Raw genomic sequence first — 16,999 nt, 5'->3', positions numbered from 1 at the left:
CTCTGGCAGTCTCCATGAGGGTACCACAGGGTTCAATTCTCTGGCTTACTCTTTTCTCTGTATATATCAATGATGTCGCTCTTGCTGCGGGCAATTCCCTGACCCAACTCTACGCAGACGACACCATTCTGTATACTTCTGGCCCTTCCTTGGACATTGTGCTAACTAACCTCCAAACGAGCTTCCATGCCATACAACACTCCTTCCGTGGCCTCCAACTGCTCTTAAACGCTAGTAAAACCAAATGCATGCTTTTCAACCGTTCGCTGCCTGCACCCGCCCGCCCGACTAGCATCACCACCTTGGATGGTTCTGACCTAGAATATGTGGACAACTATAAATACCTAGGTGTCTGGCTAGACCGTAAACTCTCCTTACAGACTCATATTAAACATCTCCAATCCAAAATCAAATCTAGAATCGGCTTTCTATTTCGCAACAAAGCCTACTTCACTCACGCCGCCAAACTTACCCTATTAAAACTGACTATCCTACCGATCCTCGACTTCGGCGATGTCACCTACAAAATAGTTTCCAACACTCTACTCAGCAAACTGGATGCAGTCTATCATAGTGCCATCCATTTTGTTACCACATCACCTTATACCACCCACCACTGCGACCTGTTGCTCTAGTCGGCTGGCCCTCGCTACATATTCATCGCCAGACCCACTGGCTCCAGGTCATCTATAAGTCTATGCTAGGTAAAGCTCCGCCTTATCTCAGTTCACTGGTCACGATAACAACACCCACACGTAGCACACGTTCCAGCAGGTATATCTCACTGATCATCCCCAAAGCCAACACCTCATTTGGACGCCTTTCCTTCCAGTTCTCTGCTGCCAGTGACTGGAACGAATTGCAAAAATCGCTGAATTTGGAGACTTTTATTTCCCTCACCAACTTTAATAAACATCAACTATCTAAGCAGCTAACCAATCACTGCAGCTGTACATAGTCCATCTGTAAATAGTCCACCCAATCTACCTACCTCATCCCCATACTGTTTTTATTTTATTTACTTTTCTGCTCTTTTGCACACCAGTATCTCTACTTGCACATCATCATCTGCTCATTTATCACTCCAGTGTTAATCTGCTAAAATTGTAATTATTCGCTCCTATGGCCTATTTATTACCTACCTCCTCATGCCTTTTGCACACACTGTGTATAGACTTTCTTTTCTCTACTGTGTCATTGACTTGTTTGTGTTATTGGCTTGTTTATTGTTTCCTCCATGTGTAACTCTGTTGTTGTCTGTGTCACACTGCTTTGCTTTATCTTGGCCAGGTCGCAGTTGCAAATGAGAACTTGTTCTCAACTAGCCTACCTGGTTAAATAAAGGTGAAATTAAAATATTAATAAAATATAAGACAGGAGAAATCTTCCAGATAAAACAGACTGACACTAGCCCCCCCTACACATTAACTACTGCAGCATAAATACTGGAGGCTGAGACAGGAGGGGTCGGGAGACACTGTGGCCCTGTCCGACGATACCCCTGGACAGGGCCAAACAGGCAGGATATAACCCCACCCACTTTGCCAAAACACAGCCCCCACACCACTAGAGGGATATCTTCAACCATCAACTTACCATCCTCAGAAAAGGCCGAGAATAGCCCACAAAGATCTCCACCACGGCACAACCCAAGGTGGGGCGCCAACCCGGACAGGAAGATCAACCCACTCAAGTGACACACCCCTCCTAGGGACGGCATGGAAGAGCACCAGTAAGCCAGTGACTCAGCCCCTGTAATAGGGTTAGAGGCAGAGAATCCCAGTGGAAAGAGGGGAACCGGTCAGGCAGACAAAGCAAGGGCGGCTCAATCATAGGACCTACTGAAGAGATGAGTCTTCAATAAAGACTTACACTCTTACTGACAGTTGTGGCCGCTTTGCCTGATCTATTGTTGTCTCTAACTTCTTGCCCTTTGTGCTGTTGTCTGTGCCCAATAATGTTTGTACCATGTTTTGTGCTGCTACCATGTTGTGTTGCTACCATGTTGTGTTGCTACCATGCTGTGTTGTCATGTGTTGCTGCCTTCCAATGTTGTTTTCTTAGGTCTCTCTTTATGCAGTGTTGTGTTGTCTCTCTTGTCGTGATGTGTGTTTTGTCTTACATTAAAAAAATATATATGTAAAACTGAATCCCTGCCCCAGTCCCCGCAGGAGGCCTTTTGCATTTTGATAGGCCGTCATTGAATTTGTTCTTAACTGACTTACCTAAAGGTTAAATAAAGGTTAAATAAAATAAAAATTCACCCACGAAGCATCGTTACCCATCGCTCCACAAAAGCCGCGGCCCTTGCAGAGCAAGGAACTTCAGGTCTCAGAGCGAGTGACATCACCGATTGAAACGCTCTTAGTGCGCACCACTGCTAACTAGCTAGCCATTTCACATCAGTTACACTCACCACCCTTTTGACCTTCTCCTTTTCCGCAGCAACCAGTGATCCGGGTCAACAGCATCAACGTAACAGTTTAACTTTAGTCCGTCCCCTCGCCGGGCTCGAACCAGGGACCCTCTGCAAACATAGACAACTGACACCCACGAAGCATCGTTACCCTTCGCTCCACAAAAGCCACTGCCCTTGCAGAGCAAGGGGAACAACTACTTCAGGTCTCAGAGCGAGTGACGTCACCGATTGAAACGCTATTAGCGCGCATCACCACTAACTAGCTAGCCATTTCACATCGGTTACACTGGTTGCTAGTGAACAAGCACAACTGATGGCAAATCTGGCCAAACTGATCAATGCCAGCAAAACCATTGAAATTGGTATGTAATGATAAAAACTTTTAATGTTACTATATTATTTGTAACATATTTCATTGTGCCAATCTTTTCAACATTCACTAATTCTGAATGAACTGCCCTCATTATAATATCAGAAGAGACTAATATTAATATTTTCCTCTCTCCAGGGATGTACACAGGGTACAACACCCTGAACATGGCGTTGGTTGTACCAGAGAGTGGTCAAGTGGTAGCATGTGAAATAGACGACGAATACGTGAACATTGCTAAACCTTTCTTTAAAGAGGTCAGATCAACATGCCGCTAATCATTCAGCTAGTTTACTTGCTCCAATATTCCTCTAGACAGGAATTAGATCTGTTTGTCCAGTATTCAACCCCAATACAACATCTAAACCCATTCAACCCGTTGGAATTCAGAAACATTGATTGTCTCCCCAAAAGCTTCAATATAGCATATTCTGTATCTAACATCTGTCAGTCAGACTTCACAAAATGCTGTGGGTGGAGTAGTGAGGCCGTCTGCTCAGAAGAATGTGTCAACGAAAGGTGCAAAGCCTAGCACTACAATGAACTTAATGCCCCCCTCCAAACCCCAACAGTAGAAATACTACTGTACACAACTCAGGTCAACAGTTGTGACAGAAAATGGTTGGTATCGTCTGCTTCAAACCATCTAAACTCGGAATCAAATCAAAATGTAACTTAAAGCACATTGAAAATCCTCAATGGACAGCCCGGTTCGACCTGTGCCTGCGCTCTGGAGGTGCCTGGTTAAAGTGGGCATTCAGCCTGGAAGAGTGGCGTCAAGGCTACGCACCAGATCTTCAGTGCTCCCCCACAGCTCGGTTCATCCTGTGCCTCCTCCACGGACCAGGCCTCCAGTAGGTCTCCCCAGCCTTGTTCATCCTGTGCCTCCTCCACAGACCAGGCCTCCAGTAGGTCTCCCCAGCCTGGTTCATCCTGTGCCTCCTCCTCAGACCAGGCCTCCAGTAGGACTCCCCAGCCTGGTTCATCATGTGCCTCCTCCACGGACCAGGCCTCCAGTAGGTCTCCCCAGCCTCGTCAGTCCGGGGCCCGCAACGAGGGTTCCCAGTCCCAGTCTGATTATTGCACAAGTGAGTCCATAGGTTAATCAGCAAGCATGGTGGAAATGCATTAGTGTGCCATGCTCATTGGCAGAAGTTAATAGGTGAAGGACATTCCACCCGCTTGCTAATGGTAAAGAGGAAGAGAGACGTGAGGCTATCCTGATGAGGTGTCAATAAATACACTAACATACAAATACCTGCTATGCTGACTAGTGAGATAGGAAGCAAGCAATGTGAATTATAGAGTTTACAAGGTGAATGAAATGCCGATCCATTCAAACCAGCCTTACCGACTGAACTTTCCTAAATACATTTCGAGTACAGCAGTTGTCCCCAACCGGTCGATCTCTAAGGCATTCCTAGTCGATCACCAAACAATTCTGTAAAAAACCAAACGATAAAGACTTCGGTTCTTTTTTTAAATGTATTTTTTTGCTGTTGGGGGTAGATGCACTTGATTCAGCATCCCTAGCACCGGGAAGGCAAAGGTCGTCCTCACCAGGGTCTTGACCTGACTGCAGTTTGGCGTTGTAATCACTTCAGTGGTTAAATGCTCACCTTAGAAGGCCGCTGGCATGCTGCGAAAGTGGATAAATCATGGATAAATCCAGGTTACATTCGTACCGGGCAGATGGCAAACAGCGTGTACTGTGTCGCGAGGGCAAGTGGTTTGCTCATGTCATCGGTGAGAACAGAGAGCCCCATGGTGGTGGTGTGGTTATGGTATGGGCAGGCATAAGCTACGGATGACAACAAACACAATTGTATTTTATTTATGGGATTACGAATGCACAGAGATACCTTGACGACATCCTGAGGCACAATATCGTGCCATTCATCACCTCATGTTTCAGCATGATAATGCACGGCCCATGTTGCAAGGATCTGTACACAACTTCTGGAAACTAAAAATGTCTCAGTTCTTCCATGGCCTGCATACCCACCAGACATGCCAACCATTGAGCATGTTTGGGATGCTCTGGATCGACTTGTACGACAGCGTGTTCCAGTTTGTGCCAATATCCAGCAACTCCGCACAGCCATTGAAGAGGAGTGGGACAACATTCCACAGGTCACAATCAACAGCTTGATCAACTCTATGCAAATGAGATGTATCACAAATTTTCAGGGCGTTTAAGCCTTGAGACAGTTGAGAGATGGATTGTGTGTGTGCCATTCAGAGGGTGAATGGGCAAGACAAAATGTTTAAGTGCCTTTCAATGGGGTATGGTAGTAGGTACCAGGAGCACCGGTTTTAGTATGTCAAGAACTGCAATGCTGTTGGGTTTTTCACGCTCAACAGTTTCCCGTGCATATCACGAATGGTCCACCACTCAAAGGAGATTCAGACAACTTGACAGAATCTTGACAGTGACAAAAGCATTGGAATCAACTTGGGCCAGCATCCCTGTGGAATGCTTTTAATACCTTGTAGAGTCCATGCACTGATGAATTGAGTGCAACACAATATTAGGAAGGTGTTCCTCATGTTTTGTACAGTCAGTGTATCTACTGAGTGACTTTCACCTGATCTAAAAGCACTTTCTCAACACTTATGTTTGTATAGGGGGTGGGGTGAGGACAGTTAGGTGTTACATATTACAATACCTCGAAATTATAAAAATGTTGAATATGAAATGTGTTAAAATATGTGAATCACTGTGCATCCTTTTCTAACATACATCTATCAAGTGACATGAGTTAATGTAGTGTTTATTTTAGTGATGATACACTATTTTACAATAAAAAATATGTTTGCAGAGACATTGTTTAGTCACATTTTCTATTTACTAATCTCTCTCTATAGAGATGTTCATGTCTGATTAAGAGAGTAAATATCATGTGATATCATATTCACATTATTCACTGAAATCCATCATTGATTTCTATGAGCAACCTACCGTATACTGTGAGGTGTAAATGAAAGCTGTATCACTGGAACACATCCAGGCCAACCCCTTTCAGCCAGTCTGTCTCCGCCAAGCCAAGCAGACCCATGCATTTTCCTCATGTAGACATTTGTAAAAAGGTTCAAGATTAATGGGCAACTCCACCCATTTTCAACCTAATTTTCACTGGTTTGGTGCTGGAGATGATGAATATGAGGTTGAAAAGTGTTTGAAATGCCCTTGAAAAGTGCTGCTTGACTGAGAAATGGAAGCAGTTATGTCTTGGCTTAGGGTCATTCTTACATTACTATTTTACACTTGCATTACTGTCTCTTATATACAGTAATATACAGTTAAATTACAAGGCAGACACATTCAGCCAAACCAAATTCTGCAACCCCTTTCTATAATATTTAAAAAATCAACCAAACAAAGAAAGATATATAGCCCCTTGGATAAAACAATAGTCTGAACACCTGATAATGTATTGAAGACATATGACTTTTAATTTTGAGGTGTCATTGTAGACTGCCGACATTTTGAAGTGAAATTATCTCCTATCCGTCAATGCTGTCTGAGACAAAACGATGAGGGAGAAAGAGAGACGGAGAGAGAGAGAACACAGGTGAGGACGCAAGCGTTGTCAGACAGTCTAGCCTACGGCTGATGCTATACATTTTCAGCACTATAGACAGTTCCATTCTTTATTTATGTTGCTCCTTTGCACCCCAGTATTTCTACTTTGCACATTCATCTACTGTCAAATCTACCATTCCAGTGTTTTAATTGCTATATTATATTTACTTCGCCACCATGGCCTATATATTGCCTTTACCTCCCTTATCTCACCTCATTTGCTCACATTGTATATAGACTTATTTTTCTACTGTATTATTGACTGTATGTTTGTTTTACTCCATGTGTAACACTGTGTTGTTATATGTGTCGAACTGCTTTGCTTTATCTTGGCCAGGTCGCAGTTGTAAATGAGAACTTGTTCTCAACTTGCCTACCTGGTTAAATAAAGGTGAAATAAAAATAAAATAAAATAAAAATAGTATCAAGAATATGCATATCCTTGCTTCAGGTCCTGAGCTACAGGCAGTTAGATTTGGGTATTTTAGCCGGAAATTGAAAAAAAGGATCCTGATTCTTAATTGGGCTGCCTGCCCAATCTGATTGAACAGTGTTGCTCATACTCAACCCCAATGTTATGCCACCGGGGGGCAAAGCATGTCACATCTTGTCACGTTTACTCCAGCTCCCCCTCTCTGGCACTCATTACTTATTATTATGCACACCTGCCACCATCATTATGCACACCTGCGCCTCATGAGACTCACCTGGACTCCATCACTTCTGATTACCTCCCCTATATCTGTCATTCCCTTTGGTTGTGTCCCCAGGCAGTATTAGTTATCTTTCTCATGTCCAGATGCTAAACTCTTGTTTTGTGTTGTTCTAGTTATTATTAAATTCACCCCCTGTACTTGCTTCCTAACTCCCAGTGTCTGTGTTACACATGTAGTATTTGTATGTATTATTTGACCCCCTGTACTTGCTTCCTAACTCCCAGTGTCTGTGTTACACATGTAGTATTTGTATGTATTATTTGACCCTCTTTACTGCATACAGTGAGCCTCAAACAGTGGTTCCCTATGGCTGACACCTTGGAAACTCCACTCTTACATCATGGGGTGGTGTTTGGAAAACACATTGTGAGGAAAGTGTTCTTGTGAAACATCTACATACAGAGTGGTCGATATCTTGTCCCTCACCCTAAAAGATAGTTCAAAACAAACACACATGGAGGCCAGTGGACTTTCCCATCCACTCTGGTTAAATAGTAGACCCACATTCCTTCAATAATGTCTCTTTGGTGTTCACTCTATATAGCTGAATAGACACACTTCCAAAATGGCTCCAGATATCAAGATGTATTTCTGCTTTCAGCTTGTTCTTGCACTAACAGGTAAATATCTCGCTGTGCAATTTTTCCATTAGAGAGGAGACAAATGTTTTTATTTAAGCTTTATTTAACTAGGCAAGTCAGTTGAGAACAAATTCTTATTTACAATGACAGCCTACCGGGGAACAGTGGGTTAACTGCCTAGTTCAGGGGCAGAATGACAGATTTTTACCTTGTCAGCTCGGGGATTCGATCCAGCAACCTTTCGGCTCTAACTACTAGGCTACAGTACCTGCTGACTAGGGGGAGACCTAGGCTCAGGGGCCTCATTTATAAACATTTACATACAAAATATACCCCAAAATGTGCATGTACCAGTTTTCACACAAAAGTCAGAATTTATAAAAACTGAACTTGACTTGAAAATGTGCTCACCTTCCAGCAAACTTTAGACTGTGTATGCACTTTCTAGTGGTTGAAGTTTTGCATTGCAAGCAGGCAAGTAGATTAGTATGTTGTGCATGTGGGAAATATACTGGACATGCTTGTTCATAAAAATAAACAGGTTAATAATTTGCTGTTAGTGAGTAGAGAGAAAATCTATTTAATTTATCTTTGCATTTTAAAATAATTAGAAATAGGCATACATTTTATAGGCTATTATTTATTTAATTTACATGATCATTGCATAATAAATTCCTCACCGTTTCTGTGATGGTTTCATACTCACCAGGTTGCTAGCACATAGACCTAGAACAAGTACTGTATACTATTTGTCCCATATCTCGTTTAATTGCACCCACTTCATAGTAGTAAATAGACAAGCTATTTTACTCTAAACCATCCGATCCAGAGCTCGGATCCAGAGCACAGTTTATTAACTGTGGCACAGATGGTTGTAGGTTACTTCTGTAGTTTTCGTCTGAATACTGTAATTTCACATTTCTCTAGTAGACAATATTGCGTTTATACACATAATACATATTTTCAGAACCATTGCAGAATAAATTCTTAAACCTTTTCGGCCATGATGGGTTCATATTCCCGAAGTAGCCACAGACTACAAACAATTACCATGCGCATCTCTCATTTAGCTGGGCCAATTAGATACGCTATTAATTCAAGTATTTTGCTCTATGCACAGAAAGGAAGCTGGTTTATAACATACAGTAGAATGTATTTAACAGGTGAATAGACATATGACATTTTGCATTGAAGTGTGTAAGTTATGGCCATCACTGTGAGTAGACAATGTTCTAGAATTCACGCAGTGCAGCAGCGTAGTTTGCTGTTAAGAAACACTTAGCTAGCAATCGCTGCAAACGTAGATAGATGGCTAGCCAACAAGAAAGAGTGGCAAAACAGAATCTCCACACAACGTGGTTTACAAGCTGCAAAGGCAAGTCTGCATGCTGGACATCAGGTGCAGCCAGAGCAGCTTGTCCCCACATGGAACTCTGAGTTGGTAGATCATTTGAATATCCAAGTTCATGCACATCTCATTGGCTGAGCTGGCAAATTCAGCTGTTTTTAACCAGTAAGCCCACACCATTCTGTTTTTTCCTTACATGCCAAACAAGGGCACAGACTCAGAGAATATCCATCTTTTTAACATCTTTAAGCACTTCAATTTCTTTTCCTGATGTTGACAGTAAAGAATTCTTTACAAAGGTTAACTTGCTAAATCCTGAACCCGCTGTAATCAATATTAGCCATGGTTGTGAACATGGCTTTGGGGCTGACAATCAAAATGATGTTTAGATGGGTTACCATGCCAAACTAAATTTGTAACTGATGTTTTTTTGGTCAGGCACAGGAATAGGATCTGCCCTGCCAGGTAAGAGCCACAGTGGAGGGAAGAACAACCCAGTGCTGCAGTATGTCGTGAACAACTCACTGAGAGAACATCCTGTCATGACCAAACTCAGACTGGTAAGGCTGGGCTGGGTTAGAGCCAGGGTTAGGGTTGAGGTTGAGGCTAGTGTTAGGGTTGAACCGGGATGAGGACATGAAACTAGGGCTAGGGTTGGAATTGTAAGACTGGGGAGAACCAGGGTGTTAATGAGATGAAAAGCAGGAATGTACTGTACATACAAACCAGATAGATACAGAGAGATTCTGGTTTTCTACAGTATCATGACAGTTAAATAGGCTACTATAACCACTAGAGGTCAGCACAGTACTATACAAACACTGTGCTGAAGCTGCAATACAGCGTAATTACATTGTTTGATTAGATTATGTCATAAAAAAGTAATGTTTTTTTGTATATGTTTGAAATCAAATGTTGTGTTAAACACTCTATAACAAAGCTTTCTTAGTGTCCAACAAGCTTTCTCAACCCTTAACCTTGTTCTGAACACCTCCTTAACAAAGGTCATGTTTGGCAAGACTGTACACTGTCCTTCTCTCAGCACAAATCAAAGCTGCAGGCTAAAGTTAAATCTAGACTTTGTTTCCTCTATCGTGATCGCCCCTCTTTCACCCAAGCTGCCAAACTAACCCTAATTCAGATGGCCATCCTACCCAGGCTAGATTATGGAGATGTGATTTATAGATCGGCAGGTAAGGGTGCTCTCGCTAGATGTTCTTCACCATTCGGCCATCAGATGTGCCACCAATGCTCCTTATAGGACACATCACTGCACTCTATACTCCTCTGTAAACTGGTCATCTCTGTATACCCATCGCAAGACCCACTGGTTGATGCTTATTTATAAAACCTTCTACTGCAGCCCTCATCCACCACATACAACACCCATTCTGCCAGTCACATTCCGTTAAAGGTCCCCAAAGCACACAATGCCTGGGTCACTCGTCTTTCAGTTCGCTGCAGCTAGCGACTGGAACGAGCTGCAACAAACACTCAACTAGACAGTTCTATCTCAATCTCTTCATTCAAAGACTCAATCATGGACACTCTTACTGACAGTTGTGGCTGCTTTGTGTGATGTATTGTTGTCTCTACCTTCTTGCCCTTTGTGCTGTTGTCTGTGCCAAATAATGTTTGTACCATGTTGTGTGTTGCTACTATGTTGTTGTCATGTTGTTTTGCTACTATGCTGTGTTGTCATGTGTTGCTGCCTTCCTATGTTGTTGTCTTAGGTCTCTCTTTATGCAGTGTTGTGTTGTCTCTCTTGTTGTGATGTGTGTTTTGTCCTATATTTAAAAAAAATAAAAACAAAACAAAACATTAATCCCATCCCCCGTCCCCGCAGGAGGCCTTTTGCCTTTTGATAGGCCATCATTGAATTTGTTCTTAACTGATTTACCTAGTTAAATAAAGGTTAAATAAAATAAATACAATTAAAATCCTCCTTCCTTCATGTTGCAGAAAACCCTTGAGGACCCATGGAGCATCATGCTGGTTGCTAGTGAACAAGCACAACTGATGGCAAATCTGGCCAAACTGATCAATGCCAGCAAAACCATTGAAATTGGTATGTAATGATAAAACAAGCTTAATCCTGAAAACATTTAATGTTACTATATTATATGTAACATATTTCATTGTGCCAATCTTTTCAACATTTACTAATTCTGAATGAACTGCCCTCATTATAATATCAGAAGAGACTAATATTAATATTTTCCTCTCTCCAGGGATGTACACAGGGTACAACACCCTGAACATGGCGTTGGTTGTACCAGAGAGTGGTCAAGTGGTAGCATGTGAAATAGACGACGAATACGTGAACATTGCTAAACCTTTCTTTAAAGAGGTCAGATCAACATGCCGCTAATCATTCAGCTAGTTTACTTGCTCCAATATTCCTCTAGACAGGAATTAGATCTGTTTGTCCAGTATTCAACCCCAATACAACATCTAAACCCATTCAACCCGTTGGAATTCAGAAACATTGATTGTCTCCCCAAAAGCTTCAATATAGCATATTCTGTATCTAACATCTGTCAGTCAGACTTCACAAAATGCTGTGGGTGGAGTAGTGAGGCCGTCTGCTCAGAAGAATGTGTCAACGAAAGGTGCAAAGCCTAGCACTACAATGAACTTAATGCCCCCCTCCAAACCCCAACAGTAGAAATACTACTGTACACAACACAGTTCAACCATTGTGACAGAAAATGGTTGGTATTGTCTGCTTCAAACAATCTAAACTCGAAATCAAGTCAAAATGTAACATTGAAACATCTAAATGGACTTTACAGTAAAGATGCCTTGACAATGAAAGACATGTACCTAACTACCTTTTTCTTCTCTAGGCCGGAGTCGAGGATAAAATTACTGTCCATCTTCAAATGTGTATAAAAACACTGGGTAGGTGACTGATTTTAAAGAACCCAAACACGATTCCGTTGTGAAACGGTTCAATCCCTTTTAATGTGATTTTTTGTTTGTCCTAGATGAGTTGATAGCTGCTGGGGAAGCTGGAACCTATGACTTTGTGTTCATCGATGCGGATAAAAGGAACTATGACAGATATTACGAGAAGTCTCTTGAGCTTGTGAGACAAGGGGGCATCATTGCCATCGATAATGTGAGTAGCCTATGCCCAAACTTTTATTCCTACAAGCGAGTCGTGATTTTGAATATGATTTGAATAATGCCAGCATGCAATCAATAACTCATGCAGATGCATGAAAAGATAGGCCTCCCAGGTGGCGCAGTGGTTAAGGGCAGTACAGCTACTGCAGCGCCAGCTGTGCCATCAGAGTCCCTGGGTTCGCGCCCAGGCTCTGTCGTAACCGGCCGCGACCGGGAGGTCCGTGGGGCGACGCACAATTGGCCTAGCGCCGCCCGGGTTAGGGAGGGCTTGTCTCATCGCGCACCAGCGACTCCTGTAGCGAGCTGGGCGCAGTGTGCGCTAACCAAGGTGGCCAGGTGCACGGTGTTTCCTCCGGCGCATTGGTGCGGCTGGCTTCCGGGTTGGATGCGCGCTGTGTTAAGAAGCAGTGCGACTTGTTGTGTATCGGAGGACGCATGACTTTCAACCTTCGTCTCTCCCGAGCCCGTACGGGAGTTGTAGCGATGAGACAAGATAGTAGCTACTACAACAATTGGATACCACGAAATTGGGCAGAAAAAAGGGTAAAATAAAAATAAAAAAATAAAAAGAATAGAACATGGTGGCGAAGTAATTACAATATAGCAATTAAACACTGGAATGGTAGGATGTACATACAGAAGATTAGAGAGTAGAGATACTGGGGTGCAAAGGAGCAAGATAAATACTGTATACATACATACAAGATAAATACAGTATGTGGATGAGGTAGATTGGATGGGCTAATTACAGATGAGCTATGTACAGGTGCAGGTGCAGTGATCTGTGAGCTGCTCTGACAGCTGGTGTTTAAAGCTAGTGAGTGAGTGAGTGAGGTAAGAGTCTCCAGCTTCAGAGATTTTTGCAGTTCATTCCGGTCATTGGCAGTAGAGAACTGGAAGGAGAGGCGGCCAAAGGGGGAATTCTGCGTAGAGGTGTGAGCAGTGAGAGCGACATCATTGATGTATACAGAGAAGAGAGTCGGCCTGAGAATTGAAACCTGTGGCACCCCCATAGAGACTGCAAGAGTTCCGGACAACAGGCCCTCTGATTTGACACACTGGACTCTATCAGAGAAGTAGTTGGTGAACCAGGCGAGGCAGTCATTTGAGAAACCAAAGCTGTCGAGTCTGCCAATAAGAATGTGGTGATTGACAGAGTCGAAAGCCTTGGCCAGGTCGATGAATACGGCTGCACAGTAATGTCTCTTATCGATGGCGGTTATGATATCGTTTAGGACCTTGAGCATGGCTGAGGTGCACCCATGACCAGCTCTGAAACCAGATTGCATAGCGGAGAAGGTACGGTGGGATTCGAAGTGGTCGGTAATGTGTTTGTTGACTTGGCTTTCGAAGACCTTAGAAAGGCAGGGTAGGATAGATATAGGTCTGTAGCAGATTGGGTCTAGAGTGTCTCCCCCTTTGAAGAGGGGGATGACCGCGGCAGCTTTCCAATCTTTGGGAAACCTATCACCTCTGTCCTCAGTCTGAGCCTCTCTCCTCACCTGTCTCCCACTTCACTTCACTCCTCTAATCTGTCTATCTGAAATCCTCTTCCTTCACCTGTCTATCACCTGTCTATCTAATTACCTTTCCTTGACATGTTTATCACCTGTCTAAATAATTACACTTCCTTGACCTGTCTTTCTGACCTTCTGACCACAGGACACCTCACCTGTATCTCTGATCCCCCCACCTTCTCCCCCCAGGTACTCTGGAGTGGTAAAGTGGTGGACCCTGCTCCTGATGACCTGACCTCCCAGGCTCTGGACAAGCTCAACAAGAAACTCCACACAGACCAGAGGATCGATCTGAGCATGCTCACTGTGGGTGACGGACTCACCCTGGCTATCAAACGCTAATGATAACTCATGCTAACTCATACTAACACGTGATTACAAATGCTTAACCCATACTTACTCCAAACCCGCTGTGATTTATTGGGGATTTATTGGAGAAGTGGTAAACATGAAGGGCTGGAATAAATAGATGCTATTTTCAACAAGTACTGTACGTGTACGAGTGAGATTCACTTTTTACTTGAAATTCGAAAGCATATCAACCTCTGTCTCAGTAAGAGCTAAATAACTACCTTTTACTCACAGAGATTTCTTTTTTTCAGGGTGTGACTAAAATATTTTTTTATTAGATTTAAATTGAGTACAGGCTTAACTGAATGACAACAGAATACCATATGGTAGTTTTGGGGTAGGCCTCGTCTCAGAGGAATGCTCCACAGAACCAGATGCTGATAACAGATTGCCCTATGCTGGACAGCTGGCATCGAAACCCTCCAGCTGGGAGAAGAGGGATCTGATGACAGGTCTCCAGGTTACATGTTGGTGGAGAGGTGGGAGGTCTTTGGAAGACTTTTGCTCCAAAATATCAAGTGAGACACAAGGGGTGAGTTGACATACTCCCCTGGATTTATGCCCATTGGTTGACAGAAAGGGAAGTGATTATTGCACGAGTGAGCCCATAGGTTAATCAGTAGGTATGGTGGAAATGCATTAGTGTGCCATGCTCATTGGCGGAAGTTAAATAGGTGAAGGACATACCACCCGCTTGCTAATGGTAAAGAGGAAGAGAGACGTGAGGCTATTGTCACGCCCTGACCTTAGAGATCCTTATTTATTCTCGATGTTTGGTTAGGTCAGGGTGACTCGGGTGGGAAAATCTATGTTTTCTATTTCTTTGTTGTTTTGCAGAGTGTGGTTCCCAATCAAAGGCAGCTGTCTATCGTTGGCTCTGATTGGGGATCATATATAAGTTGAGATTTTCCGTTTGGGTTTTGTGGGGTGTCATTTTCTGTTTAGTGTCTATGCCTGACATAACTGTTCGCTTTCTGGGGATTTGTTCTTTTTGTTTGAGTGTTTCTTGAAAATAAATACCATGAACACTTTCCACGCTGCGCTTTGGTCCACTCTTCCTTCCACCGACGAGAGCCGTTACAGCTATCCTGATGAGGTGTCAATAAAAACACTAACATGCAAATACCTGCTATGCTGACTAGTGAGATAGGAAGTAAGCAATGTGAGTTATAGAGTTTACAAGGTGAATGAAATGACGATCCATTCAGACCAGCCTTACTGACTGAACTTTTCTAACTACATTTCAATCGAGTGCGTGTGTGTGTGTGTGTGTGTGTGTGTGTGTACATGCGTTTGTGCCAGAAACATTTGTGCAAAAAACATGTTGACTCAATCTACTTCTAGAGAAACGTCAATGACATTCTCTCATTCATGTTGACAAAACGGTCTGTGACTCTGTCATACAGTATACACTTGTATTTTTTGTTGTCCTAGGCTACCTGGCTAAAAATCTTGCTACAGCATAGCACAACAATGTATGAATTTATGGGTAGATCAGAATCACCGTTATAATCATTGACCAGTATTAGAATGAAGTAAAAACACAAGTCCAAACCCCTATCTCCATCCATGGCTAATTTAGGAAAGGGTCAATTTTAGCTAGCTAGCCACAAACAAACACAAGTTGTTTTGTCAATGATGTTTTGCTCTCGATGTGATGTGATAGGAGGGAAGCCAAATCCAAACTGGCTTCCCTTGACACTTTTTCTTGGTTCTCCAGGACCATTCACAGTTGAGTTCACACACCACATTGCCACAGATGTCTCAATTTTTTGGGTAGCGTGCAATTGGTATGCTGACTGCAGGAACGTCCACCAGAGCTGTTGCCAGATAATTGAATGTTAATTTATTTACCATAAGCCGCCTCCAACATTGTTTTAGAGAATTTGGCAGTACCTCCAACAGGCCTAACAACCGCAGACCACGTGTAACCACGCCAGCCCAGGACCTCCACATCCATTTTTTTCACCTGCAGGATCGTCTGAGACCAGCCACTCGGACAGCTGATGAAACTATGGGTTTGCACAACCGAAGACTTTCTGCATAAACTGTCAGAAACAGTCTCAGGGAAACTCATCTGCGTGCTCGTCGTCTTCACCGGGGTCTTGACTTGACTGCAGTTTGGAGTCGTAATCAAATTCAGTGGTTAAACACTCACCTTAGAAGGCCGCTGGCATGCTGGAGAAGTGTGCTCTTCACGGATAAATCCAGGTTTCAACCTTACCGGGCAGATGGCAAACAGCGTGTACTGTGTCGCGAGGGCAAGTGGTTTGCTCATGTCAACGGTGTGAACAGAGAGCCCCATGGTGGTGGTGTGGTTATGGTATGGGCAGGCATAAGCTACGGACGACAACAAACACAATTGCATTTTATTTATGGAAATTTGAATGAGATACAATGACCACATCCTGAGACCCATTATTGTGCCATTCATCACCTCCTGTTTCAGCATGATAATACATGGCCCCAAGTCGCAAGGCTCTGTACACAATTTCTGGATGCTAAAAATGTCCCAGTTCTTCTATGGCCTGCATAACCACCATTGAGCATGTTTGGGATGCTCTGGATCGACTTGTACGACAGCGTGTTCCAGTTTGTGCCAATATCCAGCAACTCCTCACAGCCATTGAAGAGGAGTGGGACAACATTCCACAGGTCACAATCAACAGCCTGATCAACTCTATGTGAAGGAGATGTGTCATGCTGCATGAGGCAAATGGTGGTGATACCAGACACTGGTTTTCTGATTCAGGCCCCTACTTTTCTTTGAAGGTGTCTGTGACAGACAGATGCATATCTGCGCTCTCAGTCATATGAAATCTATAGATGAGGGCCTAAGTGATTTATTTAAATTGACTGATTTCCTTCTATGAACTGTAACTCAGTAACATCTTTGAAATTGTTGCATGTTGATTTTATATTTTAATTCAGTTTATATACACTGAGTTTACAAAACATTAGGAACACCTCTTCTTTCCA

The 16,999-nt window shown here is 43.1% G+C and overlaps 1 protein-coding gene across 1 annotated transcript; it reads left to right on the top strand.

Moving 5' to 3' along the window:
* Nucleotides 1–7,555: 7,555 nt before the first annotated feature.
* LOC110530609 (catechol O-methyltransferase domain-containing protein 1) lies at nucleotides 7,556–15,060 on the top strand. The gene is made up of 7 exons (XM_021613824.2): nucleotides 7,556–7,711; nucleotides 9,459–9,580; nucleotides 10,983–11,088; nucleotides 11,252–11,370; nucleotides 11,870–11,924; nucleotides 12,011–12,144; nucleotides 13,859–15,060. Exons 1-7 carry the CDS (start codon nucleotides 7,657–7,659, stop codon nucleotides 14,009–14,011), a joined length of 744 nt encoding a protein of 247 aa, XP_021469499.1. The 5' UTR covers nucleotides 7,556–7,656; the 3' UTR covers nucleotides 14,012–15,060.
* Nucleotides 15,061–16,999: the final 1,939 nt, after the last annotated feature.

This window comes from Oncorhynchus mykiss, chromosome 1, assembly GCF_013265735.2.
Source record: "Oncorhynchus mykiss isolate Arlee chromosome 1, USDA_OmykA_1.1, whole genome shotgun sequence".
Lineage (NCBI taxonomy): Eukaryota > Metazoa > Chordata > Actinopteri > Salmoniformes > Salmonidae > Oncorhynchus > Oncorhynchus mykiss.
Note: the sequence above shows the minus strand (reverse complement) of the source record. Positions and strands in the feature narration are given on the sequence as shown.